The sequence below is a fragment of the Panthera tigris genome, chromosome A1, assembly GCF_018350195.1.
Source record: "Panthera tigris isolate Pti1 chromosome A1, P.tigris_Pti1_mat1.1, whole genome shotgun sequence".
Taxonomy (NCBI): domain Eukaryota; kingdom Metazoa; phylum Chordata; class Mammalia; order Carnivora; family Felidae; genus Panthera; species Panthera tigris.
Genome location: NC_056660.1, coordinates 175,582,272 through 175,608,762, shown reverse-complemented (window position 1 = coordinate 175,608,762; position 26,491 = coordinate 175,582,272). Strand labels below are relative to the sequence as shown.

At 39.9% G+C, this 26,491-nt stretch overlaps 2 protein-coding genes across 5 annotated transcripts in view; both read left to right on the top strand.

The window, feature by feature from the left end:
- The window catches only part of RPL26L1 (ribosomal protein L26 like 1), a 50,259-nt gene extending 24,537 nt beyond the window's left edge, over positions 1-25,722 (top strand). For 2 of the 4 annotated variants that reach the window (XM_007082795.2, XM_015537757.2), the window contains 2 exons: positions 459-506; positions 25,229-25,722. The gene's annotated coding sequence lies outside the window, so the exon portion shown is untranslated. Of the gene's footprint in view, positions 1-458; positions 507-17,039; positions 17,084-25,228 lie in introns of those variants that run through there. The other 2 variants (XM_042992193.1, XM_042992199.1) reach the window with 2 other exon arrangements.
- Positions 1-25,722, top strand: part of ATP6V0E1 (ATPase H+ transporting V0 subunit e1) — a 31,864-nt gene extending 6,142 nt beyond the window's left edge. Inside the window, exons 2-4 of the mRNA XM_007082794.3 lie at positions 459-506; positions 17,040-17,169; positions 25,229-25,722. Of these exons, the coding sequence (XP_007082856.2) occupies positions 459-506; positions 17,040-17,133 (142 nt within the window). The 3' untranslated portion in view covers positions 17,134-17,169; positions 25,229-25,722. The remainder of the gene's footprint in view (positions 1-458; positions 507-17,039; positions 17,170-25,228) is intronic.
- Positions 25,723-26,491: the final 769 nt, after the last annotated feature.

Sequence of the window (26,491 nt, the reverse complement as noted above, 5' to 3'; positions counted from 1 at the left end):
GCACATAGCCTGCTTGGGATTCTCTGTCTCTGTCTCCGACTCTCTCTTCCCTACTCACCGAGTTCTCTCTCTCTGTCACAATAAATAGTAAATGAATATGTTTTTAAAAAAACCTGTAAAGTAAAATACAAGTATAGGGTCATTTCATTGAAAACTACCAAAAATGAAGTTTCTTGGATGTCAAAACTAATTGTCACTGCAGCCTTTTGTGTTCAGTTTAGATGGGTTTGGGATTAGCCATCTAAACTCTGGTCTCGATACATATCCCTTTAAATAAAAATGTTAATTACTTAAACCCCTACCGAGTACAGTCTATTGACGTTTGAACAGATTTAGATCACTTTTCTTGTGCACAGTCCTTGCCAGTTTGATAACTTGGGATGGAGGCTTAAACCATCCTGCAGTGTCTGCTTAGTTTGCTGGTTATCTAATGATGTTTTGTTTTGTTTTGTTTTTAGAGTTATCATCACCATGCTGGTAACCTGTTCAGTTTGCTGCTATCTCTTGTAAGTACGTTTCTCTTGTGAGTAGCTTTTTTCCCAAGGTAACAGGAAGTTATTCTTGGTATTTATAACGTGTGTGATTGAAAAATAAATTCGTGGGGGCACCTGGGTGGCTCAGTCAGTTAAGCGTCCCACTTAGGCTCAGGTCATGATCTCACAGTTCGCGGGTTCCAGCCCCTCGTTGTGTCTGTCCTGACAGCAGGCTCAGAGTCTGGAGCCTGCTTCGGATTCTGTATCTTCCTCCTTCTCTGCCCTCCCCTGCTCACACTCTGTCTCTCTCTCTCTCCTTCAAAAATAAATAAACATTAAAAAAAAGAGAGAAAAAGAAATTTGTGGAACATGATTGTTGTGAAACTTTTACAGTTTTATGTCATTGGAGCTGTTCCCTTATGTAACATCTAGAAATAGTATCCTAAGATGGAAAAGAACACACTTTGCTGCCGCTCAGTACATTTACATAAAAACTGTACAGATGCTTTGTTCTCCTGGCAATACAAGTGTAAATTATTTGGCACAAATTGAAATCTTATAATTAGCCAGAAATTGCCCTTGTACTACTTTATACTTTACTGTTGTGAGGAGTTTAGGCGTACTCATTTTGTTTAAATATCTCACTCTGAAGCCAGTAGCCATTCTTTATTATGACTTGTTTATTTGATGAACAGGAGTTGAGCTAGAATTGCAATCAAGATAATTTTTTTAACATACTGTATCAAAGTATGGTAATAACACCTAGTCGAAGAGGTAACATAGTTTGTATAAATTATTGTTTGAAGGCTATTTTAAGATATGTAAGTTAATTCCTCAACATATATTTTTGGAATACCAACGAGGATTCTTTTTTTTTTTTTTTTTTTTTTTTAATGTTTATTTTTTGAGAGACATAGAGAGACAGAGCACAAGTTGGGGAGGGGCAGAGAGAGGAGACACAGAATCCGAAGCAGGCTGCAGGCTCCGAGATGTCAGCACAGAGCCCGATGTGGGGCTCGAACTCCCAAACCATGAGATCGTGACCTGAGCCAAAATTGGACGCTTAACCGACTGAGCCACCCAGGCGCCCCGCTAACGAGGATTCTTAATCCTCATGAGTGTCAGCAATGGCAGACCTGTAATTGAACTATTGTCAAGAGGTTTCCAATGCTTGTCTACATTCTCCCCTTCCCTGAAGTACGGAATGAGTCAAGCCCCAGAAAAAACTGATTATTAATCAGTTTGCGGAAAGAATGACCATTTCAAATTTATTCAAAGGCCGTATGGTTTCTTTTTTTTTTTTCATTGAGAGCTATCTCACATACCATAAAATTCATCCTCTTACTGACTTCTTTTTAGAGTTTAGAACCAAAGGTTATCTTTTCTTAAAGAGATCTCTGTAGCTTCCCGAGACTTCTTTATATGGGAAGTGTCAGTGTTGGTGGAACTGTTTAGTGCCCACAAGAGGGAGGAAACAGCAGTTCTGATCATGTGATGAAAAGCTATGGTTCTTTGTGACTCTGAATCTGTGCATTTATTTCCTAGGGCTTTTGCACTAAGGTTTTTCAAAGAGGTTTGTGGGGATGACCCAGTTTTAGTTGTTGGCATAGATCAAAATTTGCTCCTGACAACAAGTCATTACCATGAATTGTAGCTATGTGGCCATTCAGTCACTTGTTGGAGTGCAACTTGAAGGTTTAAAGCTCATTTGCTAATTGACGATGGTATTGTTTGACTGCCTCAACCTTAGGGCGTAGGTGATGAGGCTTTCAACAGTTGGCTTGTTTAGTCTGTATTTTTCTAGTTAAAAAGGTAAATGGCTTTGGGGTGCCTGGGTAGCTCAGTTGGTTGAACATTCGACTCTTGATTTTGGCTCAGGTCATGATCTCACCATCATGAGCTTGAGCCCCACATCAGGCTCTGTACTGAGTGTGGGACCTGCTTAAGATCCTCTCTCCCTCTGCCTCTCCCCTGCTCGTGCTCTCTCTCTCTAAAATAAAATTAAAAAAAATAAAATTAAAAAAAAATAAAAAGGTAAAAGGCTTTTTTAGGTGATATAGCTCAGTTTCCAGAATGAAAGAATGGAGAATTCTTATACCAGCTGTGTTTAGCTTTAAAGAGTGAAGAAGTACATACGTCATCAGAATTTCTCATTTTTGTAAGAGTGATTGAGTTTCAGTCTATACCACTGAATCTCCTATCGCAATCTCAACAAGGGAGCTGTTTTTCAGTCCAGGAGCCAAGGAGTGGTCAAAAGGCCTTTGTTTTTCTTCCTTTGAAGATCTCTGCTACTTGAGCCGCAAGCTTGGTAGTAGGGTTTTAAAAATGAGAAAATTACTGCACAGAAGAAAGACTGGGGATTAAGAAGATAGGGCAGAAATGTTTTATAACTTTCTGGTCCTCCGTGTGTGAAACTTGCTTAATTTTCATATAATGTTTTCTTTTTTTTAATGCTTATTTTTAAGACAGCGAGCGAGCATGAGTGGGGGAGGGGCAGAGAGAGGTGAGGGGCAGGGGATCTGAAGTGGGCTCTGTGCTGATAGAGAGCCCAGTGCCAGGCTCGAACTCTGAGCCCAAGGTGAGCGCTTAACTGACTGGGCCACCCAGGCGCCTCTCATAATATTTTCTTTAAAACAAACAAGAAGCCTTTCCAATCATTTCCATGCCTCTTATTTTCATTTTCAAGTGTAAAATGAATAACTGGACTTGGTTGGAAATTATACATCTTTGGAGTCTTAGTGACTCAGGTGAGAAGTATCTGTGAGCCTTTACCTCTTGCTGTCTAGATTTTTTCCTTTGTCCCAAACATATGGGTGACTTCTCTGTTGACAGTGGATTAGTTCTGTCATCAGTGTATTAAACATAGCACACAGTGTTCTGACATTAAATGTTAGAAATGTCCAGAAAGGAGGCCATTGTATGGGGAAATGAGCTGTATAGCATAGACTTTATGAAATTGGTTTTTTTCTTTTGTTTCTTTGAAACCCGATCATATATCCTATTTTAGCAAAATAGCTGCCTGGAACATGCGTGAATAACTTGAATTCAAATCCCAAATACTTTATTCCACAAAGGGACAGGATTCTGTAATAAATTTGAAATTTAAAGACAACTTCACTGTATATGTTTTTGAAACTACCTCTTGAAATAAGAGACACCCAAACTGGATTTCCTAAGCGAAGTCACATTTTTGAAATACGTTCATGGACTTCTACATTGCCTTCGGTTTATGGCACTTTTTTTTCTCTTTCCAGTTTGTTTATGGTTTAAGGTTAGATTCATGGGGCGTGACTTGTTTGAGCTCTGAAAAATCAGGATCTCTGCCAGTACAACCAGTTTGTGTTAACAGTTGACCAGAGGAATGTCTGAATGTTATACATCTGGTTCCCTCTTTGAGGCACAAGGTCACTTTTGTTCCTTAAGCATACAATCCTGTTAGTTGCTGTTCCATACTTTCTCTTGGTCTTAGGTTAGTTTTTAATGTTGAATTATGCATGTAGCTTCCCCAGAATCACAAAACTTAACATCTTCAGGGTAAATTAGAAATTCAGTACTGTATTATGAAGATACAATTGCTTCTTGGAAAACATGCTATATCTTTAGCACTTGACTAATTGTACATCTCACCCGCAGAGTGATACACAAAAAGAAATAGTGACCAAAAGGCCGGAGTCCTTGGTTTTTTTAGGATGAATAGTATGTGGCCTGTTTATGTGGTAGTATGGTTATGTGAGTTTTATTTTATTTTTATTATTATTATTTTCAATATTTGTTTATTTTTGAGAGAGAGAGAAACAGAGCGTGAGGAGGGGAGGGGCAGAGAGAGAGGGAGACACAGAATCCGAAGCAGGCTGCAGGCTTTGAGCTGTTGGCACACAGCCTGATGCGGGGCTCGAACTCACAAGCCATGAGATCATGACCTGAGCTGAAGTAGGATGCTTAACTGACTGAGCCACCCAGGCGCCCCCTCAGCATGTTTATTTAGAGCCTACTGTGTGCCAAGCACTGGATGTATAGCAGTGAAGAAACAAGACAGACATATCCCCCTGCCCTCTTTAATGAGGGGAGACCGTAAACAACTAAAGAGCCAGAGAGACCCCAGTCACTTACCAAAGTAGTTCCTTCATCTGCTTATTCCCACAAGCCCCTATTCTGTGACTTCAGACGAGTCACCCTCACTCACTCCCCCAGCCGCCTAATACTGCCCATTGCACAAGGACCTACACAGCCTACAGGAGCTTTGCCCAGCCTGTCCAGGGATGTGCATATCCACAGCTGAGCATAGCCTTGCTTTGGTCCTGGCTCTACAGCCAGTTTGAGTACAAGATGTGATCACCTCCCAAAGTGTTCCACTTTGGTTTCCAACCAAGTAGCCACAAGCTGGTCAGTTTCTGGGATGTGCTATATGTGTGTGTGTGTGTGTGTGTGTGTGTGTGTGTGTGTGTGTATGTATATATATGTGTGTGTGTGTGTGTATATATATATATATATATACACACATATATATATACACACACATATATATATATAGTCTTGAACTTTATGTACATATATACTTTATATACATGTAAATACTTTATATATATACTGTATGTATATATACTTTATACATACTGTATATATACTTTATATATGCTTTATATATATACTGTATATATACTTTATATATATTATATATACATACCTTATATAATATGTATATATATATATATAATGCATATGTACATGGTCTTGAACTTTTAAAACGTACTGTATGCTCTTTACAAAAATTAAGGGCATAGAACAATGCATCTTCATTTGTCTACCCACCTGTTACTCACGTTCAAAAATTATCCACTCACAGCCAATCTTGTTTCATCCCCACACACTTTCCCTCTCCTCCCCAGATTATTTTGAAGCAAATTCCAGACATACATGTATTTCAATATATATGTCTAAAGGATAATCATTCTTTTTTCATGTAATAACTACAATACTATTATCACACAGAAAAAGTTAATTCCTTTATATCATCACATATATTTAAATTTCCCTAGTTGTCTCATTAGTTATTTTACGTTTTGTTTGAATGAAGATGCTTGTAAAGACCACGCATTGCAACTGGTAGATGTGCCTGTCAAGTCTGTGTCAGTTTCTTCTCCATTTCTCTTTCTTTTTTCTTGCACGTTTTAATAGGAAAAAACTGGGTTGTTTGTCCCATAGTTCTCCAGAGAATGGTCCTTGTTAATTGCATACCTGTAGTATTGTTTAACATATTCTTCTTTCTTCTGTATTTCCTATAAGTTGGTGGTCGTATCTAGGGGCTAGATCACATTCAGGTTCAATTTTTGATGTCTATTTCGTAAATGGTGTTGATGCTTTCATCAGGGGGTACATAACGCCTCAGTTTTCTTTGTGTTGTTGGAATCATTGGCAATATTCTGTTTCTGTAATCTATTTATTCATTAGCTAGAATACATCCATAAATATTTACTTACTCAACTGTTTCATTATCCAGATAGCTAAAAACTGTTCATAAAGGAAAGCTAGGTTATATGTCTGGTTTTCTCTTTACTTACCCATTTGCAAAATAATGAATTGTGCTCCCTAGCATCTTCTGAGGATGAACAATAAGTTTTGTGTTGGTATCATTGTGATCTGATACATTTAAACATATTTGATGTATTTCAATCCAGTATAATTAATCTTTGTTGATGTTCAAATTGTCCCATTTTTGGCCAGAGGAAGCACGTGTTTTATTTGGCCTTCTGTTAGCTGGCTGTTAGTCTCTGTCTTCACCTCTAGCTTTTGAAGCTCCTTCAGGAGCTTTTTTTATAGGTGGACTGTCTGTCTCTGTCATCTCCAAAGATGAGATCAGATGAAACAGGTCCTAGGAGGGTGTGTGATTTGGGAAGGTTGTATTTGACTTTATAGATACATAGAGTTTTTAAAAAATTGTAAGTATTTATTTATTTTTGAAAGAAAGAGAGAGAAAATATGAGCAGGGGAGGGGCAGACAGAGAGGGAGACACAGAATCTGAAGCAGGCTCCAGGCTCCGAGCTGTCAGCACAGAGCCTGACTTAGGGCTCGAACTCCCAAATCCCGAGATCATGACCTGAGCTGAAGTGGAATGCTTAACCGACTGAGCCATCCAGGCGCCCTTAGATGCAGATTTTTTTTAAATTTTTTTTTAATGTTTTATTTATTTTTGACAGACACAGAGAGACAGAGCATGAGTGGGGGAGGGGCAGAGAGCGAAGGAGACACCGAATCTGAAGCAGGCTTCAGGCTCTGAGCTGTTAGCACAGAGCCTGACATGGGGCTCGAATCCACAAACTGTGAGATCGTGACCTGAGCCGAAGTTGGACGCTTAACTGATTGAGCCACCCAGGTGCCCCGGGCTTTTTATTTTTTATTTATTTATTTTTATTGCCGGTTTGTTTTCATAGTACAGGTACTCCGTTGTTGCTGCATCATTGGTTGGAAAGATTTTCCTTTTTCCTTTAAACTGCTTTGGCATCTTTGTTCAAAACGACTTGCCCATATGTGTGTGAACCTACTTCCAGATGATCTGTTGGTTGATCTCTTTGTCTAGCCTTATCACAATACCACATTCTCTTGAATATTTAGTTTTACATTAAAATCAAAAAGTTGAAGTCCTTAATGTTTTTTCTTTAAGATTATTTGGCTATTCTAAAATAGCCATATAGATTTTAGAATAGTCTAGTCAGTTTCTACCAAAAAAAGCCTGTTGATTTTAGTTGGTGTTGTGTTTAATCTATAGATCAATTTGGAGAGAACTGACGTTTTAATAGTACCAAGTCTTCTAATCTTTAACATGGTGTATTTTTCCATGTACTTAGGTTTTCTTTTATTTATTTCCTTACTTCTCCTGAATTTGGGTTTAATTTGCTCTTTTTTTAACTTCTTTTTTATTTTTTTTTTTATTTATTTATTTTTTTCATCGTTTTTTATTTATTTTTGGGACAGAGAGAGACAGAGCATGAACGGGGGAGGGGCAGAGAGAGAGGGAGACACAGAATCGGAAACAGGCTCCAGGCTCCGAGCCATCAGCCCAGAGCCTGATGCGGGGCTCGAACTCACGGACCACGAGATCGTGACCTGGCTGAAGTCGGACGCTTAACCGACTGCGCCATCCAGGCGCCCCTTCTTTTTTATTTTTTAATTTACATCAAGTTAGTTAGCATATAGTGCAACAATGATTTCAGGGGTATTTCCAGTGGTTCATCCCAACAAGTGTCTTCCTTAATGCCCCTTCCTCATTTAGTCCATCCCTCCACCTGCAACCCTCAGTTCTCTGTATTTAAGAGTCTCTTATGTTTTGTCCCCCTCTCTGTTTTTATATTATTTTTGCTTCTCTTCCTTTATGTTCATCTGTTTGGTATCTTAAATTCCACATATGAGTGAAGTCATATGATATTTGTCTTTCTCTGACTGACTGATTTCGCTCAGCATAATGCTGCCTAGTTCCATCCATGTTGTTGCAAATGGCAAGGTTTCATTTTTTTTGGTTGCCCAGTAATACTGTATTGTATGTATCTACCACATCTTCTTTATCCATACATCTGTCGATGGACATTTGGGCTCTTCCCATACTTTGGCTGTTGTTGATAGTACTAAGTGGAAACTTAAATGATTTTAAACCTTTGTTCTTTTTAAAACGTGTGCAGTTAATTCAGTAGAATTCCCTCTAAGCATTACTTTAGCCACAGCCTACAAATTTTGGTGACACTGTATTTTTCATTAATTTTTAAATATTTGGCACTTTCTTTCTTTCTTTTTTTTTTAATATGAAATTTATTGTCAAATTGGTTTCCATACAACACCCAGTGCTCATCCCAACTATTTGGCACTTTTCTAGATATCTTATCAGAAGATATACTCTGGGGGACGCCTGGGTGTCTCAGTGGGTTGAGTGCCTGACTTCAGCTCAGGTCATGATCTCTCTGTTCCTGGGTTTGAGCCCCACATCTGGCTCTGTGCTGACAGCTCAGAGCCTGGAGCCTGCTTCAGACTCTGTCTGCCTCTCTCTCTGCCCCTCCCCCACTCATTCATTCTCTCTCTCTCTCTCTCTCTCTCTCTCAAAAATAAACATTAAAAAAAAAGAAGAAGATATGCTTTGTAAGATTCCAAATCTTTTGCAATTGGGGTTTGTTTTATGACCCAGCATAAGAGTTTATCATTATAATCATATCATGTGCACTTCAAAAGTGTATATTTTGAAGTTAAGTGTGGTGTGTTTTATAAACATCAGGTCAAGGTAGTTCAAATCTTCTATAGCTTTATTGAGTTTTTTTGTCACTATTATTAATTCCTGAAAGAAGGTGTTAAAGTCATCAGCTATGGTAGATTTTTCTATTTCTCTTTTTAATTCTTTCTACTTTTGTCTTACATGTTTTGAAGCTCAGTTATTAGGAGCATACACATTTATGATGATGTCTTCTCAGTAAATTGACATTTTATCATTATAAGGTATCCCTTTTTATCCTTGGTGATACTCATTGACTTGATTTTTACTTTATCTGATACTGATAATCATACCACCTTTCTTGTGCATTATATCTGTCTTTATATTCAGAAAGTGCCTTTTTGCAGGCAGCATATAGCTCAGTCTTATTTTTTATCCATTCTGACTGCCTTTGCCTTTTAGAGTTCCTTATTTTTGTAGATTTGAGTTTCTTTTTTAAAAAAGTTTATTTTGAGAGAGGAAGCATGAGTAGGGGAAGGGCAGAGAGAGAGAATCCCAAGCAGGCTCTTCACTGTCAGTGCAGAACCTGATGCGGGGCTCAAACTCACCAACTGCAAGATCATGACCCAAGGCAAAGTCAGACACTCAGTTGACTGACTGAGCCACCCAGGTGCCCCTGTAGATTTGAGTTTCTATCTGATATCCCTTTAGTCTGAAGAATTTCCTGTAGTATTTGTTGTAGGACAGGTATGCTGATACATGTTTACTAATCTTTCATTTACCTGGAAATGTCTTTATTTCATGTTCATTTTTGGAAGGATAGTTTTTCTAGATATAGAATTCTGAATTGACAGGATTTTTCTTTTCTTTTAGCTGACTTTAAAGATGCTTTTCTAAAAAAAAATAAAATAAAATAAAGATGCTTTTCTATTGTCTTCTGACCTCCATTATTTCTGCTGAGAACTCAGCTATAATTTGAATAATTATTCCTCTTTATACGTTCTTTTTCCTTTGGATGTTATCACGATTTTCTCTTTATCTTTGGTTTTCAGCAGATTGAATATGATGTGTGTAGGTGTAGTTTTCTTTGAATTTATTCTGATTGAAGTTTGCTAAGCTATATGAATCTTTAAGTTAAGTTAATGTTTTCCATCAAATTTGAGAAAATTTCTGCCTGTATTTCTTCTATTTTTTTTCTACTGTGTTCTTTTTCTTCTGACACTCCAGTTGTACCTATGTTTGACTGTTTGATTTTTTTTATTTTCTGACATTCCCAATCTGTTCATTCTTTATAGCCAAATTTTCTTTTAAGTCCTTAAACACATTTATGATAACTGCTGTAAAGTCATTGTCTTTTAACTACAACATCTGTATCATTTTGGAATCAGCTTCTGTTGATCCCTTTGTTCTTGACTGCTGATTAGATTTCTTATGTTTTTGCATGACTGTTTTTTACTAAATACGGGATATTGTAGATGACAGAGACTCTGGATTCTACTTTGTTTCTCTGAGAGAGGTTAAATTTTCTTGTAAAAAACAGTGAAATTATTAATTGATCACTTTAAACTTGTGGACGGTTGGTTTTATACCTTGTTGGGGCAGATCTATGTCAGTTTTGCCTTTAGATTAGAATGAATTCTCCATTAAAGTGTGGCCCTTCTGGTTCTGGAATTTCAGTGGAAAATCTGAGTGTTCTAACTTCAGATTCCGAACCCTCTCTCTCCTGTGGTAGGCAGCAGCTGAAATTTCCCCAACATCCTTTCAGACTTCCAGGTGTTTTCCACAGCCCTTTTCCCAGAGCATACACGGTTCAGGGATCTGCTAAGGGGTTAAGGGAAATTTATACACAGACTTCGGGGCTCCCCTTTTTGGCACCTCCTTTTTGAGATTTCCTTCTTTAATTTCCAGCTGCCCTGGCAGCTCTGAACTTCATCTTTCGATACCCCAAGCCAGTAAGACCGCAGCCTTTTTCTTGAGCTTCAGTTATTTATTTGCTCCACACATGGACTAGACAATGTTCTCAGGAGAAATGCTGTATAAAGGTACTACTGTGGCCTCCTTTCAAGGATTGAATCCCCTCCAGGTTCTGCCTGTGTTTGGACATTCTCTAGTATCATCAAATAGTTATTTTTCATATTTTATTCAGGGTTTATAATCACTTTCTATAGGATCAGTATGATACAAGTTACTCTGCTGTACCAGACCAGAATTGCACCAACTGACTTTTTTATTTTCAGGTATTCTATTTTTCATTTCTGTAGGTGTTTGTTTTGCTGCTTTTACAAGTTTTGCTTTTCCTTCCTCCCTTCCTCATTTCTCCCTGCACATATTCAAACTTCTTTCTCGAAACATAGTAGACAGTTTATTTATAGTCCACATCTGATCATTCCCATATATGATGTCCTTGCGGATCTGTGTCAACTCTCTGCTGTAACTTTGGTCCCTCTCACTCATAGTGCCATATGTGGCATGGGGCTGAGGGAGAGTACCCAAGGAAGGACAGACTTGGGAGGGAATCAGACCTCATTGGAGAAAGTATGGCTCAGCCCACCTGACAACAGAGAAGTTCATTGGTTTGGCCAGGCTGGAGTTGGTGAGCAAGCAGTAGGCCACCCACCCTCTGGAGTACAGGCCGGAGAATGGGCAGTTCATGGCCTGGGTGGGATTCCCTGCATCCGTGTGAGCAGGAGACCTTCAAAGCATGTAGGCCATGCAAGGGCTCTGGTTTCCTTGTCAGGGGGACAGCAGACAGGTTATTTCCAGGCTGATGCTATCAGATCAAAGAGCGACTGTTTTCCAGGCCTGAATCGGTACAGGCTCCACGGAATATTCTCACACCCACTCCAACTTCCAGCCCACACCTGCAATGCCCCTCTAGCCCCCTCTCCTGAGAAAGCTTAACATCTTGTTCACTGTAAAGGGGAGAGAGGAATTCAGTTGCTTATTATAGAGCACATATTAAAGGGTGTGTTCAGAGATGATCGGCAATAAATTCATAAGTGAGGCACACACTTCAAATGTCTTTCATCAGGGAGAGTCCCATCCGTTTTAAAACTCGCCTGATTAGGTCAGGTCCACTCAGGATAATTTCTCTTAAAGCCAGCAGTACCATTTAACACAGTCTAATCTTGGGAGCGGCTGTCCCATCGTACCTACCATCCTGGGTTTAGACAAGGCGTGTACACTAGGGGACGGGAATCTTGGGGGAATATCTTAGAATTCTGCCTACCACAGAGGGCTGGGGGCAGAGAGGAGGTGGAGGCGACAATGACTCACTGTTACATGAGAAACTCCTTCATAAAGTAACTGGCTTTTATTCATTCTGTGGCTGTCTCACAGAGAAAACGAAGGAATAACTAGTATTTATTGAACGTCTAGGTGTCAGCTATTACACAGAGCACTTTCATACATTAACGTCTTGATGCAGAGATTATTATCTTCATTTTACAAAAGCGAAAACAGGCTCAGTGTAAGGTCATTGCCTGCAATCACTCCGCTAATATTTGGTGTAGCTGGAATTGAAAGCCAGTCTTGCTTAATGCTGAATCTCCTATTTTCTTTGTTTTTCTCTCTATAGTAATAATATTTAAATTCAAATTATTTAAATAAAGCAAAACACAATTCAGCCATCTCTCCCATTCCCTACATCCCACCTCTGGCAACCACCCATCTGGTTTTATGTATATACCTATATAAAAATTTGTTTTATTTACATATCATAAATAAATATATATATATGTTATATATTTTTTTCCACATATAAGAGAGGCCATACAGTATTTAACTTCCTCTGTCTTATTTTACCTAGCGTAATGCCCTTGAGTTCCATTCATGTTGTCACAACTGACAAGATCTCATTCTTTTTTTTCTCTCTCTTTTTTTAAGATTTTATTTATTTATTTATTTTATTTTATTTTTTATTTTTTAAAATTTACATCGAAATTAATTGACATATAGTGCAACAATGATTTCAGGAGTAGATTCCTCAGTGCCCCTTACCCATTTAGTCCATCCCCCCTCCCACAACCCCTCCAGTAACCCTCAGTTTGTTCTCCATATTTAGGAGTCTCTTCTGTTTTGTCCCCCTCCCTGTTTTTATATTATTTTTGTTTCCCTTCCCTTATGTTCATCGGTTTTGTCTCTTAAAGTCCTCATATGAGTGAAGTCCTATGATTTTGTCTTTCTCTGACTAATTTCACTTAGCATAATACCTTCCAGTTCCATCCACGTAGTTGCAAATGGCAAGATTTCATTCTTTTTTGACTGCCAAGTAATACTCCATTGTGTATATATACCACATCTTCTTTATCCATTCATTTCTTGATGGACATTTGGGCTCTTTCCGTACTTTGGCTATTGTTGAGAGTGCTGCTATAAACATGGGGGTGCATGTGTCCCTTCGAAACAGGACACCTGTATCCCGTGGATAAATGCCTAGTAGTGCAATTGCTGGGTCGTAGGGTAGTTCTATTTTTAGTTTTTTGAGGAACCTCCACACTGTTTTTCCAGAGTGGCTACACCAGCTTGCATTCCCATCATTCTTTTTTTATGGCTGAATAATAACCCAATAATAACCAATATATATAATCTATATATATATATATGCTACAATCTCTTTATCTATTCATCCATTCATTCATTGATGAAGGCCATATTTTCTAGTAGTGCCTAATAACATTGCTGCCCTTGAAAGAATTTGTGTCATTTGATTGGGATGAGGGGATATGACAGGGGTCATCTCTTTAGGGATAAGGCAGGTCGCTCTCCTGCATCTCTGCTGTTTCTTCATGAAGCCACTAATAGAGGTCACTCCTATTATGGCTCTCACTGGAGGGACAGTGGATCAGAAGAGTAGTCCTAGCTGGACTTACCCATTCCAACAGGGAAGCCAAGCAGTTATTCGCTTAATCTGTGCGCCACCGGGAAGTAATCATCCTTTTGTTCCCTGTTCTCATATCTGAGTGTGGAACAAAAAAACCAAACAAGATTTGAGAGAGCTGGCTATAGTCTTTTCTGTGCGGAGGGTGTATTTTGTGCTTGGAGAATTCTAATAACCAAGACCTGAGCTTATGATAAGTGAGCAGGGAGTATTTGTAGAATGAAATTCTCTGCATGTTATTTAAAGCCCACTCTACTGCTAACCTTGTTTTGTCTCACAAGCTCAGGAGCCCCTTGGGGGTTAGCCCCTTAACCAGTTCCTCTTTGTGTCCTCACAGCCTGACATGGAGCATGGTCTTGGTAACTGGTTGTGGAATTAGTTGGGAGCTCCTGGACTGCTTGGTTTGTTTTGTCCTTAATAAGCTATGGAAGCAGCCTGGTAGAGTGGGACTCAGGAGGTGTGGGTTCCTCTTCCAACTCTGTCACTGATTCAGTGTGGTATTGAGCTCCCTGGCACTTAGTTTCTTCGTCATTAAAATGAGGAACATGGACTTGACCTCTGGGCCATTCCAGCCCTGCGGTTCTCTGAAATATGTTACCGCACCATAGCTGCCTCAGTAGTTTGAATAATTTCAGATGGTTAGTTAAGTTATTAGGCTGGCCTTCAGGTTATGGAGATGTGTGGAACAGTTTGGGCAAATGTGAAGGGTACACTTAGTTCTCTTTTCTTGGACACATGAAGTAATAGATTCATTGGAATATGATCTCTTCCTCCACCCACTTCCATCAATTCAGAGTGGATTTTTTTCTCTTCCAGTTTTCCAACGTGTTTATCAGCTTTAAAGGGAAATTTTAAGTCAGGCGGTAGTCAGAAGGGCAGGCACAGAGCTCAGCTGGTTGGAGGGGGGAAAATTCCTCCATGAAATTTCAAGTGAACTGACCTGGGCTTTTTCCCAAGGAATTTTCTTGAACTGTGGTTTGTTGGGGGTTTTTTTTGGTTTGTTTTCTTTCTTTTTTTGTGTGTTTGGTGTTTTTTGTTTTGTTTTGTTTTTGTAATAAGATGTTTTGCTGGATTTGAAACATTAAGAATAGTATGTAAGATTAGATTTTAAAAAGTTTCTGAATCCTGATCTGAGCAGGCTAAGTGGACTTTGTTTTTGACTTGAGATATTTCTGCTTTACCTCAGGTAACAAAAGCTTTTGTGATAGACTTCATCAATAATCGGCAGATGGATTCTTTGTTTCCTTAACTCCAGACAGATTAAATTTAGTTAAGTAGATGCCTTCTGAAATGTTACCTGTTAAAATAGATTTCCAGAGATAACTCTTGTAGTTACCTACAAAACGTAGTTAGGAACATTAGTCTAACCTGATTTCTGGGTTCAGGAGCTGCTACCACCTAATTAGATTTGTGACCCTAGGCAAACCAGTTAGCCTCTCTCTGCCTCAGTTTCCTTAACTGTATCGTGGGAGAATTAAAAGAAAGATTATGTGTGAAGTGTAGCGTCAGTATCTTTTAAAGCTCCCTGGATGATTATAATGTGCGGCCAGGATCGAGAGGCACAGCTATACGACATCATACAAAGTGCTGGGAGATGGTGCTTTCATTTCATTCTATATGTTTTTGATGAAGAAAGGAGACAGACTAGCATAGGTTCTAGCATTTTTTTTTTATCTAGTACTTGTAAGCACTGGCCAGTTATTTCAGTCTCTTACGAAAGGATGAACGACTGTTTTTACGGTCAGCCTCTCTTGCCTGCTGGGATTGGGGAAGTCCTGGGTCTGTGGAATTTTCCATGACTCTTAGCTCTGCACCAATTAGTGTTCACTGCAGGCACAGAGCTCTTCAGTGTGTCTACTTGTGCTGTCTTCTTCCTTTTTTTTCACAGTGTCAGATAGATGCGATCTCAGCTACAAGTCTTGGCATTTTTTTGTGTTTAACACTCTCGTTTTAAGGACAGATCAGAGAATCTCACCTGAATTAACTTTTTGTTTATAAAGTGAGTCAGCTTAGGGTATCTATTTTGGCCCCATTTCCTCAAGTATCATGTTTCCTGTCACAAAACCACCTTACATGGGGTGGGGCAGGGTAGGAGGGCGGGCAGGTATGTTTGTTTCCGTAGGTGCAAGCTTCTGGTGTGGTGCTGGCAGATTCTGTGGCAGTCTAGTCGCTGGTGATCAGAATCGGCTTTTTGAGCCGTTGGCTGGCAGGGTTCTAAAAACGACAGCAAGTGGAAGAAAAAAGGTGCAACCAGCTGACAGTCCGGTTGGGTTTGGCTGGTTCCCCTCTTATAATAGGGGAATTTAAAGTGCTAAAATTTTAGAAAGAGACTCCTGCAGCAATAACTCTCCTTTTCCTTGCAAAGCGGTTCCTTCTATTCCATGCAGAGAGGATCGCTGCGTCAGATCATGTTACTAAAATCCACTCTGCCAGATCAGTCCATGGAGGCTGGGCTTGTTCACCATACCCTTGCCCCGTAAAATGAGAGTCTCCAATCACTTCATATATATTAAATAGGAATGAAAGGCAATGTGTATTCTGCTCAAATGTTACCTCCTTGGAGAGGTCTTCCCTCACTACCTCCATCATTCCCTATTCCTTCGTCCCACTTTCTTTCCTTCCTGATATTATATTAGGTAAGCTTCGTGAGGGTGGTGACATTCCATTTTCTCCTCTGTATCCGTGGGGCCTGGAACCTAGTAGGTGCTCATTAAATATTTGTTCACTAAGTAAAACATGGAATGGTTTGAACGGCCAGACATTTGTGTATTATCTTTCTTGTTGTTTTTGCTTTAGTCTTAGCTCAGTGATTCTGAAACTTTGCTGGATTATGTGTATTCCTCTATCAGACACAAAACCATTTATTCAGAATTTTGGGAGCAGTAGAACAAAAGTTTAAAGACAATTTAGGTGCTATTTTTTCGCTTCTAACCCTGAGGTAATGTAGCATCACTGTACTTCCTCCATAATTAGTCCATATAGTACAGAGGAATGCCTTGTTGCTTAGATTCTCAAGTAAGCCGGGGGAATTAAATTCCCATTTGGTTCAGCTCCACTGGGGCCCAAAAGACGTGTTACATATTTTAGTGGTGATGGTGATTAGAGAAGGGGAGCTCAAGTGTTACAGTCTAATTGGAAGATGGGGGGCTGAAATTTAACCTTGGCTGTGCCAGTAAAAATGGGTGTGTCATATCAGTGTGGGTCTTAGCATTTGGAGAATGGATAAAGTAACACCCATTCTTCCTGAGCCTGGAAGTTGTGATGATGCTAAATTGAGATTAGGTAAAAATACTCTGGGTTAAAGGTTTCCTATGAATGCAGGAAATCTTGGATACTTGGAATTAAGGTAATGAGAGAAGAAAAGACAGAGCAGACTATGGTGAAACCTCACTGCTAAATTTGACTAAAGCACTCGTTCCATCCTAATTGAAGATGGTCCTGTTCCCACATGAGTTCACCACTTTCTGTTGTTTTTTTCCTCCCCCATTATTCTTTTAGTTGGCTGATTGCAATTCTGGCCCAGCTCAACCCTCTCTTCGGACCACAGTTGAAAAATGAAACCATCTGGTACCTCAAGTATCATTGGCCTTGAGGAGGAAGACCTATTCTCCAGCGCTCAGTCATTGAGGTGACTATGCCCTGAACCTTTCACATCAGTGTTGTCCATCAGGCAGCTAGAGGTTGCCTTGGCTTTTCCTCAGAAAACGACAGCCATTTTAACACTTGGCAAGGGCAGGCTGCCGAAAGCAAACATCTGAAGGACAGAATTTGGAACTTAGGCCATTCACCTTACCAGAGGATTTATTCATGAGATTCTTTTCAATTCTGCTGTTACCCAGCCATTTAAATAAAGTTTGCATGCAGTCTTTCAGACACAGGAGCGCTATTATTTATACTTGATATTGCAGGATTCTTAAGAGTTGCTGGCAGATTTTAAATTAAGAGCATTTCTGAATGCTTTGGATAGAGAGAGACAGGTGCTTTTGGAAAACTGGAATGAAAATTGTAGCTTTTATTTGCTTCACAGGCTCAGAGACATAAGGAGTAGTATAGTGGAAAGATTTATTCACTGGCCCAGAGTCAGGAAACCTGTCATTAAGTTTGTTCCTCTTTCTTGATTATTTCGATAAATGGAAGTTAGCACTCAGTGCTTGCCTAGATCTGGCTCAGCTTTTTTGGCAAGGGTACTGCTTATGTGGTACTATGAAGTCCTAGCAAGAGACACAGAGTGTCTGACTCTCCTGTCTTTAGTAATGCTATGATGATCGGTGAATTCAAGTAATGACAGCCTGGTCCCTCCAATTGTAAAGTTCTCTGCCAGCCTTTTATCTGGGGGTTTTACCCGTTGATTGTCATAATCTTAGCCTGAAGTAAACGTTTCGGTAGAAAATGCAAAATGGTGATTTTCTAGTTCCATTATTACTTCTACATTTGATTAGATAAAACGTCTCTACCAAGATGAACTTAACCCTCATTCTAAGGTTATTTAGTAACCTTGAAATATAGAACATACAGGAAGAGCAGTGTCCATATTTAATTATTTTAATTTTCAGAGTGAGATATTGGGTGTCCAAGTTACTTCCAGGGTATCCAGTGAGGTTGTCTTTTCTTCCCTTTTGAGTTTTAATCAGTTACATTTATTACCATTTTCGTAGTCAGTTGCTCTTTCTTTGGCCTACTAGAGCCTGTGTAAACTGGCTTCTGTGTCCTTTTATTATTAGTCTTTGGTAGTTTCCTCACTTACTGGCAACATCAAGATGTCCCAGACCCCTCTTGTGTGTTTCCTGTCCCAGACTTGGAATGAGCTGTTTCCTACTGAAAGGATACCTGGTTCACTAGTCAGTCCTCAAGCCCAGCTGGCCTTCATTCCTTTCAGTGGGAATGGTATTTAAAAACCAAGATCTAAAGGGCGCCTGGGTGGCTCGGTCGGTTAAATGTCTTGACTCTTGGTTTCGGCTCAGGTCATGATCTCGCGGTTTTGTGGGTTCGGCCCCATGTTGGGCTCTGCCCACTGACCACTTGAAACTTGCTTGGTTTCTCCCCCTCTCTCGGGGGCTGTCTCTCGGCCCCTCCCCCGCTCACCCTCTCTCTGTCTCTCTCAAAGTAAATTTAAAAAAAAGAAAAGATCTGATTGCTAGGTACATCCATTTCTGCTGGGATGTTGCTTCTAAGCCTTTACAGTGGACAGAGCCAGGAATTACATTCTTCTGAGAAGAAAAAAAATCATGAGTTTATGTAATATTTCTAATTAAAATTTAACATTACATGGTTTTGACTTCTTTGGTTTTATACTTGAGTATCATTCATACATGCTGAAAATCTTGCCTCCTACAGGCAGTAACTTACTTTCATTATCCTGCAATACATAATGGTTTCCAGATAACACCAGATAACTACTAACTGTAAGTTTATCGAATGCAATTTAGGATTTCTTTGCTGCTTTATTTGTCCTTAGAACAAATAAAGAAAAGATGTTGTTTTCTGAGGTCACTTGAAATAATTATTTTCTCTCATCATTATCAGTGTGATACATAATCAGATTAAGTTGTTTTATTTTGTGTTCAATTCATAGTAATATTTTTATTTGCTACTATTTTTGAATATGTAAACATATTTTCACAGTCAGAATTATAAACAAGATACATTCAGAGATGTCTCTCTTTCCAGTGTTTCATTTTGCCAAGATAAGCAAATACATACATACAGGTATATATATGTATATACGTAACATGTATATAAGCAAATACATACACATAAATATGTATATGTGTGTATATCCCCCCACACAGCTATTACAGAAAAGATATCATATTGCATATACTATTCTGTACTTTGCTTTTTTTCACTGAACAACGTATTTTAGAGACCGCTCCTACCAGTGTATAGAGATCTTCTTCAATTCTTTTTATAGCCATTGGTGTACTTTTAGATTGTTTCTAGTCTTTTGCTATTATCGATAGAGGCACAGTATCATCCTATACATATGACATTTTATTTTCTATTTTTGCTGGAAATCTTGGGGTTAGATTCCATGAAAAGTGGATCTCTGGGTTAAAGGTGTATGCTTTTTCTAGCTATTACTACACTCCCTTCTATAGGGATTATACCATTTTTACATTTCCACTAACAATGTAGGAGAGTGCTTGTTTCCTCACAGCTTGGATTTTTGCCGATCGAGATAAGTTAAGTAGTCAGCTTTTTCTTTTTTTTCTTTTTCCTTAGAGTTCTGTCTTTGCCCAAAGGGGTTTTGATTTATCATATATATATATATATATATATATATATATATATATATATATATATATTTTTTTTTTTTTTTTTTTATCCAGCATTCCAATCCTTCCAGCATTGCCTTTCACTTAACTTCTCTGAGCCTCATTTCCTTCCTGTGTAATGAAAAAGGGCGCTTTGGACCTGAAGAACACTGGGTGTAGATCTGAGGTTTCATTTGTCCATTTTCTTTAAAAAAAAAAACAATTTTTTTTTTACATTTATTTATTTTGAGAGAGACAGAGACAGCTTGAGCAGGAGAGGGGCAGAGAGAGAGAGAGAGAGAGAGAGAAAGAGAGAGAATCCCAAGCAGGCTCAATGCTGCCAGCTGCAGAGCCCCATGTGGGGCTCAGACCCACGAACTGTGAGATCATGACCTGAGCCAAAACCGAGAGTCAGATGCTCAACTGACTGAGCCACTCAGGCGTCCCTCATTTGTTCATTTTCAATCTCAAGTTAACCTGACTGACAAATACCTTCTGTCTGCACTCTGGTCCATAGCACAAACCAGGGCTGCTTAAAACTTGTATTAAAGGTGGTTCCTTTACAAGCAAACACCAGGAAGCAGGAGGGCAGAGCCAGACAAACTCTAATTAGGAATGTCTTCACATTTGTTCTGTATTTGAGGTCATGACTATGGTAGTACAATAACTGTAGGCCTTTGGAATTATCACATGAAGAGATCTAATCTCTGCCTAACAGAGCAAATAGAACTCTTGTGACAAGACTTCATTTTTCTTTGTGGTAAATCAAAAGATGGAGCTAAATTCCCTTTTGAACTTTGTACTTTTACACAACAGTGGGATGATAAAGGAGTGCAGAACCAGATTTAGGCCTGTCTTCATCTGGTAAGGAAAAATGTTTGATTTTGTACATGATTAGAGGCCAGATTTGGAAAGTAGGAGGTGTAAACCAGACATGGTATGCAGCAGAGAAAAATGAGGAACAGCCATGAAAGCTTTAGGATAATTTTATATAGATGGAACTGATTTGATTTCAACAGCACAGTTAAACACCTAGCTGATCTTTTGCTACTTTAGTCATTTTAATTGCCACGATTTTCTCTCATGTGGTGGTGATAGGCTGAGTTATAGCACATTATGTTTATTGGCTGGAAATCTTGCCCAGTACTTCTAAGAACGGTGCTCACTCCCTCTCTTTCCCCTGCCAACCTTGTCTGCCTTTCCTAGATTCCTAAGATGCTTCTGGAACTGTCACATCAAGATTGCTGTTTTTGTCATGGCCCATTTTCCTATTGCCCTGGGGGTGCGATGCTAGTGTGGAATCTTGCTGGAGTGGATTTGGCCCGGCCCCAGTGTCCTACAAGTTAGTTTACCACAGCATTGTAACATTTTAGATGAACTTATATGGCTTACTGCAGTCCTAAAGGGCAAACCTTGTATTTTTTTTTTTTTTTTTTTTTTTTACAGAGTCTGGACAGGAGAGGAATAAAGTATATTGGTAATTAGGCCTATGCCCCAAGGGGAGCTGTTTTTCTATGCATTCCAAAAATATTTGAGTGCTCATGAGGTGCCTGGTACTGAGTGGGGATTTCAGGGAAGGCTGTGGGCTCTAAAGAAGTTTGTGACTTGTTGAGAGGTTGAAAGTAAGCCATGTTTGTGAAAAGTTAAACAGTGCAAGGTGTTTTGTGGTTAAAAAGCGTATCTTTTAGGGGCGTCTGGGCGGCTAAGTTGGTTAAGTGTCCAACTTTGGCTCAGGTCATGGTCTCACCGCTCATGAGTTTGAACCTCATGTCAGGCTCTGTGCTGACAGTTCAGAGCCTGGAGCCTGCTTCGGATTCTGTGTCTCCCTCTCACTTTGCCCCTCCCCTGCTCATGCTGTTTGTCTATCTGTCTCAAAAATAAATAAACATTACAATTTTTTTTTTGAAAATGTTATCTTTTACTCGGCTCTCTCTGACCGGATTTGCTGCTGCCACTCAAACTGTCATGTCTCTGTTTCAATTCCTGATGTCATAGATCTCCCTGTCACTTAGAGTCAGAACCTGTTCACTCACTTCTTTCTCTAATCACTCCTTTCTCCTTTTCCTCGAATCCATTTGATCCTGTTAATGGCTCTTGTGTCTGTTTTTGTTTCCCGTTTCTCCTTTGGGCACCCTAATTTCTGACCCAGATCAATGTGACTCCAAGTTATTACAGTGGCTCTTCCTCAGGTCTCCCTGCTCTGTAGTCACAGTATCTACAAAACTCCACCCTGTTTGTCTTCCTGATGCAGCTCTCCCGGAAAGAGATCACTGCTTGCCTCAGAAGCTTTCAGTAGTTCTCCGTAGGCTATTGTAGGGTTTTTTTTTAAACTTTAAATCTCTGAGGTTAGTGAGTACCTGCCTCTGTAACATGTTGTAAGCACAGCTTTTGTCAGGGTCACCAAAGGTCCTATGAGCCACAAAAGATAAGAATGACTAACCTGCAGATCATGTCCAGCTTCCTCACTTGGCCGTCAAGGCCTTGCCAGTTGCCCTCAGACCACTTTTGCAGCCTACTTATTCGCTACTTTCCTCCGTGACCTATTGGTTCCAGCCCTGCCATTTCCGTGTTCTTGGTCTAATTAACTTCACTTAGCTTTTCCTGTCTCTTACTACCCTATGACATTCATTAATTTAGGACGCAGATTAGTAAGCACATACTCTGCAGACATTCTTTCTGCCCTCCGTTTACCCATTCTCTCAATTCTTTGTGATGTTTTCTCTTTGAGTGTCCAGCTTTTCTGGCCACTTGGTCTCAAAGTGATTTCATTTCTCCGTAAATGTATTTAGCTTTTCATTTGGTACATTGCCTTGACTCGTTAAATACACATACTTTTCATTTGCTTAAATATCTCTTGTAGTTACTCTGCAATAAACACATATCTTGCACATAATCGTAAAAAAGGAATTGTTGTGTGAATTTATCGAAAATGAAAAACAGAGGGGCGCCTGGGTGGCTCAGTCAGTTAAGCGTCCGACTTCGGCTCAGGTCATGATCTCGTGGTTCATGAGTTTGAGCCCCGCGTCGGGCCCTGTGCTGACAGCTCGGAGCCTGGAGCCTGCTTCGGATTCTGTGTCTCCCTCTCTGTTCGTCCCCCACTCGCACTCTGTCTCTCTCTCTCAAAAGTAAATAAAGATTAAAAAAATAAAAATAAAATGAAAAAACAGATAAAAATAAAACCTATTCTTTGACACACACACACACACACACACACACACACACTCACTCACTCACTCACTCACACACACTCATCCTCCTCTGAAAAGATTTCCTGGTTCAGGCCTTAATATTTTTATGTTGTCTTCACTGTCAGTTTTATCTGAAAGTAGCCTTAGTCATTCCCTTATTTTACAGAATGAGAATGTGGACCCTTTGGTTGAGGTCCTCCCCACCCACCCCCAACGGCGGTTTCATGTCAGAGAGACAATTAGAGTATGTGCTTCTTTAATTCACCCCCAAATCAAACCACAAGTCCATGCCATTTAATATAATGCCCACTCACATTTATCTCAAGCTAGTATCATTGAGCCTAAGTGAAAATTAGCCCCTGTTTCAGTGTGGTTTTCTAAAGATGAAGACTTACTTTTTACTTTTGTTATTGTTCGTTTGTCCAAAAAGGCCTAAACGATGAGGAGGTCTAACCTGTATGCTTCATAAAAAACTAACACACGAAACATCTGCATTCACTGCTTCGGTATTCTCAAGTAAAATTTCTCATCTGCGTGGAACACAGGTCTGTGCAGACAGGTTGTTCCGGTGGCCTAAGGAGGAGAAGAGGAAATGATCATTAGATTAAAGGTTTTATGAGGCAGTGAGGCACAAGAAACCAGTAGCTCTCGTAGTTGCCCCTCCCTGGCCTGATGTGGTTATTTTCCTAGTACATTATAAAAACAGTCCTCTGATTATATCTCGAGTTGAATGTATTTTGTTTGCAGTGGCCTGCCTTAGTGGGTCGAGCAGTCTGGTACTTCCCATGCGGAGGGTGGTTGGACTGCCCCAGCTTGCACCAGTAAGACTTAGCGGCCGTCTTGTATCTGCTACTGGGCATTGTGGACCCTGGGAAACCTATCATTTTACCGCACTGCTCTGTGGATTCTCCTGCTTGTGCCCACTGATCTGGAAAAACTTAAGGACCCATCGGATCTCCTACGTACTACTTGACCTTCAGTCTTGTCAGACGTGCCTGCCACAAACCGTGTCTCTTCTCAGTTTAACTAGCCCTTTGCCCCCCTGCACTTAACCCTCAACATTCTGGGAAATTCTGTGTCATAACCAGCTTGTTTTCTTATCTGCCAACTCAGGCCTTGTGTGGAAATTGCCTTTGAAAGCCACTATTTACTTAATTTTTCTATTCTCTTTATTTTTTAATTTTGAAAGCCACATATGTGGCTTTATTTTTATAGTCTTTTTTTTAATGTTTATTTATTTTTGATAGAGAGACAGAGCATGAGCAGGAGAGGGGCAGAGAGAGGAGGAGACACAGAATCCAAAGCAGGTTCCAGGCTCTGAGCTGTCAGCACAGACCCCGATGCAGGGCTCGAGCTCACGGGGCTCGAACTCACAAACCACGAGATCATGACCTGAGCCGAAGTCAGACGCTCAACAGACTGAGCCACCAGGCACCCTTATTTTTATAGTCTTTTAAAATAAGCTTTATGGGGGTGCCTGGGTGGCTCCATCGGTTAAGCATCGAACTCTTAGATTTTGGTTCAGGTCATGATCTCACCGTAGTGGGATTAAGCCCCAAGTTGGGCTCCTCGCTTGGCATGGAGCCTGCTTGGGATTCTCTCTCCCCCTCTGCCCTTCGCCACACACACTCTTTCTCTCTCAAAAATAAATAAAATAAGCTATATTAAGGGAGTGGACGTGACCACTGTTACCAGTTTGATGTGTGAAGATACATATTTTAAATGTTTGCTAGCTCTGCAAAGGTGATATTACAGCTTTAAGCTTCCAGAAAAAGAAATCTCATTTGTCACCTATACCTGTAAGAATGGGGAGCAAACTAGGAGCAACCTCGAGTACCAAGGAGCTAGCTCTTTAGGAGTCTGACATAAGAGAAAAGCTTGCCATGGCTGTGGGAACCGTGCTTCCTTGCTGTAGGAGGGGAAGGGCAAATACAGATTCTTGAAGTGAACCCATTAGATGCCAGTAGGATTGGTCTGAGTCAACTTCCTGCTTTCTGTGACACAGTCCAACTGTTACTTAACGACCCTCAGTTCAGCAATGTCCTTGGTAATCGGACCTCTTGTCACAGCTCTACGAAACCTGTCCAAACTGGGACATTATTTGAGCTAACTTTTTATTCAAGTATTTACTGAGCACCTATATATTTTAAATTATTGGCCTGATTGACTTTTATTGATGTTATTAGCCATTTGCCCACTTGAGGATGGGTTAAGGATTAGTTACTAGAACGGCTTTGTTTTGCAGGTCACGAAGAGAATTCCTCTAGATGCAAAATCAACTCCAAACCCAGAACACCTCTGACTCGCCTGTGTTGGCCATCAGCTGCCTTAAACATTCACACCACGTTTGAATATCTCCTTCTACAATGCAGTATTTTCTCCTGTCACCTTTTTTTACATTTTGATGAATTATGTGCCTACTTAACCCAAACTGTGCTGGCTCTGTAAAATGTCTATGCACTCTTCTGAGATAGGAGGCGCTGTACTTCTGAGAAACGTGCTGCTCTCTCCTTGGAGCCTGTGCATTTGGAGACCACTCCTGCCTGGTCACAACATGGGAATCTGCGAAGTGTTTAAAAACTGTCGCGAGACCGGTAGAGTCAAGTGGGGCAGTCCGTAGGAGAGCACGTTCAGAGGGAATATCTGTGCTAACAGAATTACACCAAAGTATATTTTCAGGACGACTTTCTTATTTCTGCCATCTATTGGAATAAATTATTTTTCTGCTTTCTGTGGAAATCTGGTTTCGGTGTTTGTTAAGTTCATTTTTGGAAGCTTTTCTATCTTTAGATATGATGCCTTTAAAAAAAAAACAAAAAAAACTGATGTTGTAGTTCAAACTAGGTTGGAAGTGTAAACCTGGTCATGTGGTTTGACATACCTGAAGATACTGGTGAGTACTTTCCTGAATCGTTAGTAATCATTTCAGCGCTTACTGTAGCCAAGCAAGGCACTGGAGGAATCAAAGGTGTGGAAATTGAGGTCCCTGCAAGGTCAAGAGCTGATACACAATTTGGAGAGATAAGGTCAGTATACATAGAACTGTAATGCAAGGCCATGTCTGAGCATGGTCCATAAAAAAGTGGTCATGATGGTGAGCAAATTGAAGGTTCCTTGTATCACAGCAGCTCCTTGTATCATCACACCCCCAGAAATAGCACTGGAGAAATCGAGGCAGATTAAAAAGCCTGGTATAGGACAGTATTTCTGTGTTTTGGTAGCAGGCATCTGAATAATTCACTAATTTGGGGACTTTATTAGTTTTAAGAAATTAAAATTTTAAATGGATCTAAATTTTCACCAGTGCATGGCTTTTTGACAACCAGCCAAGCCAAGAATGGATTTCCTGTTTTGCAGTTTGTGCTTTTCTATTCCTCCCCGACTATCTGAACTCATTGCTTTGCCGTTCTTAGGACAAAAGAGTTTCGAGTTGAAATGACCGTCCTGCTTTCATTTCTTTGTTTCCATTCTTTACTTTTTGAACTTCAGATTTTCCTGAGAGGCAACT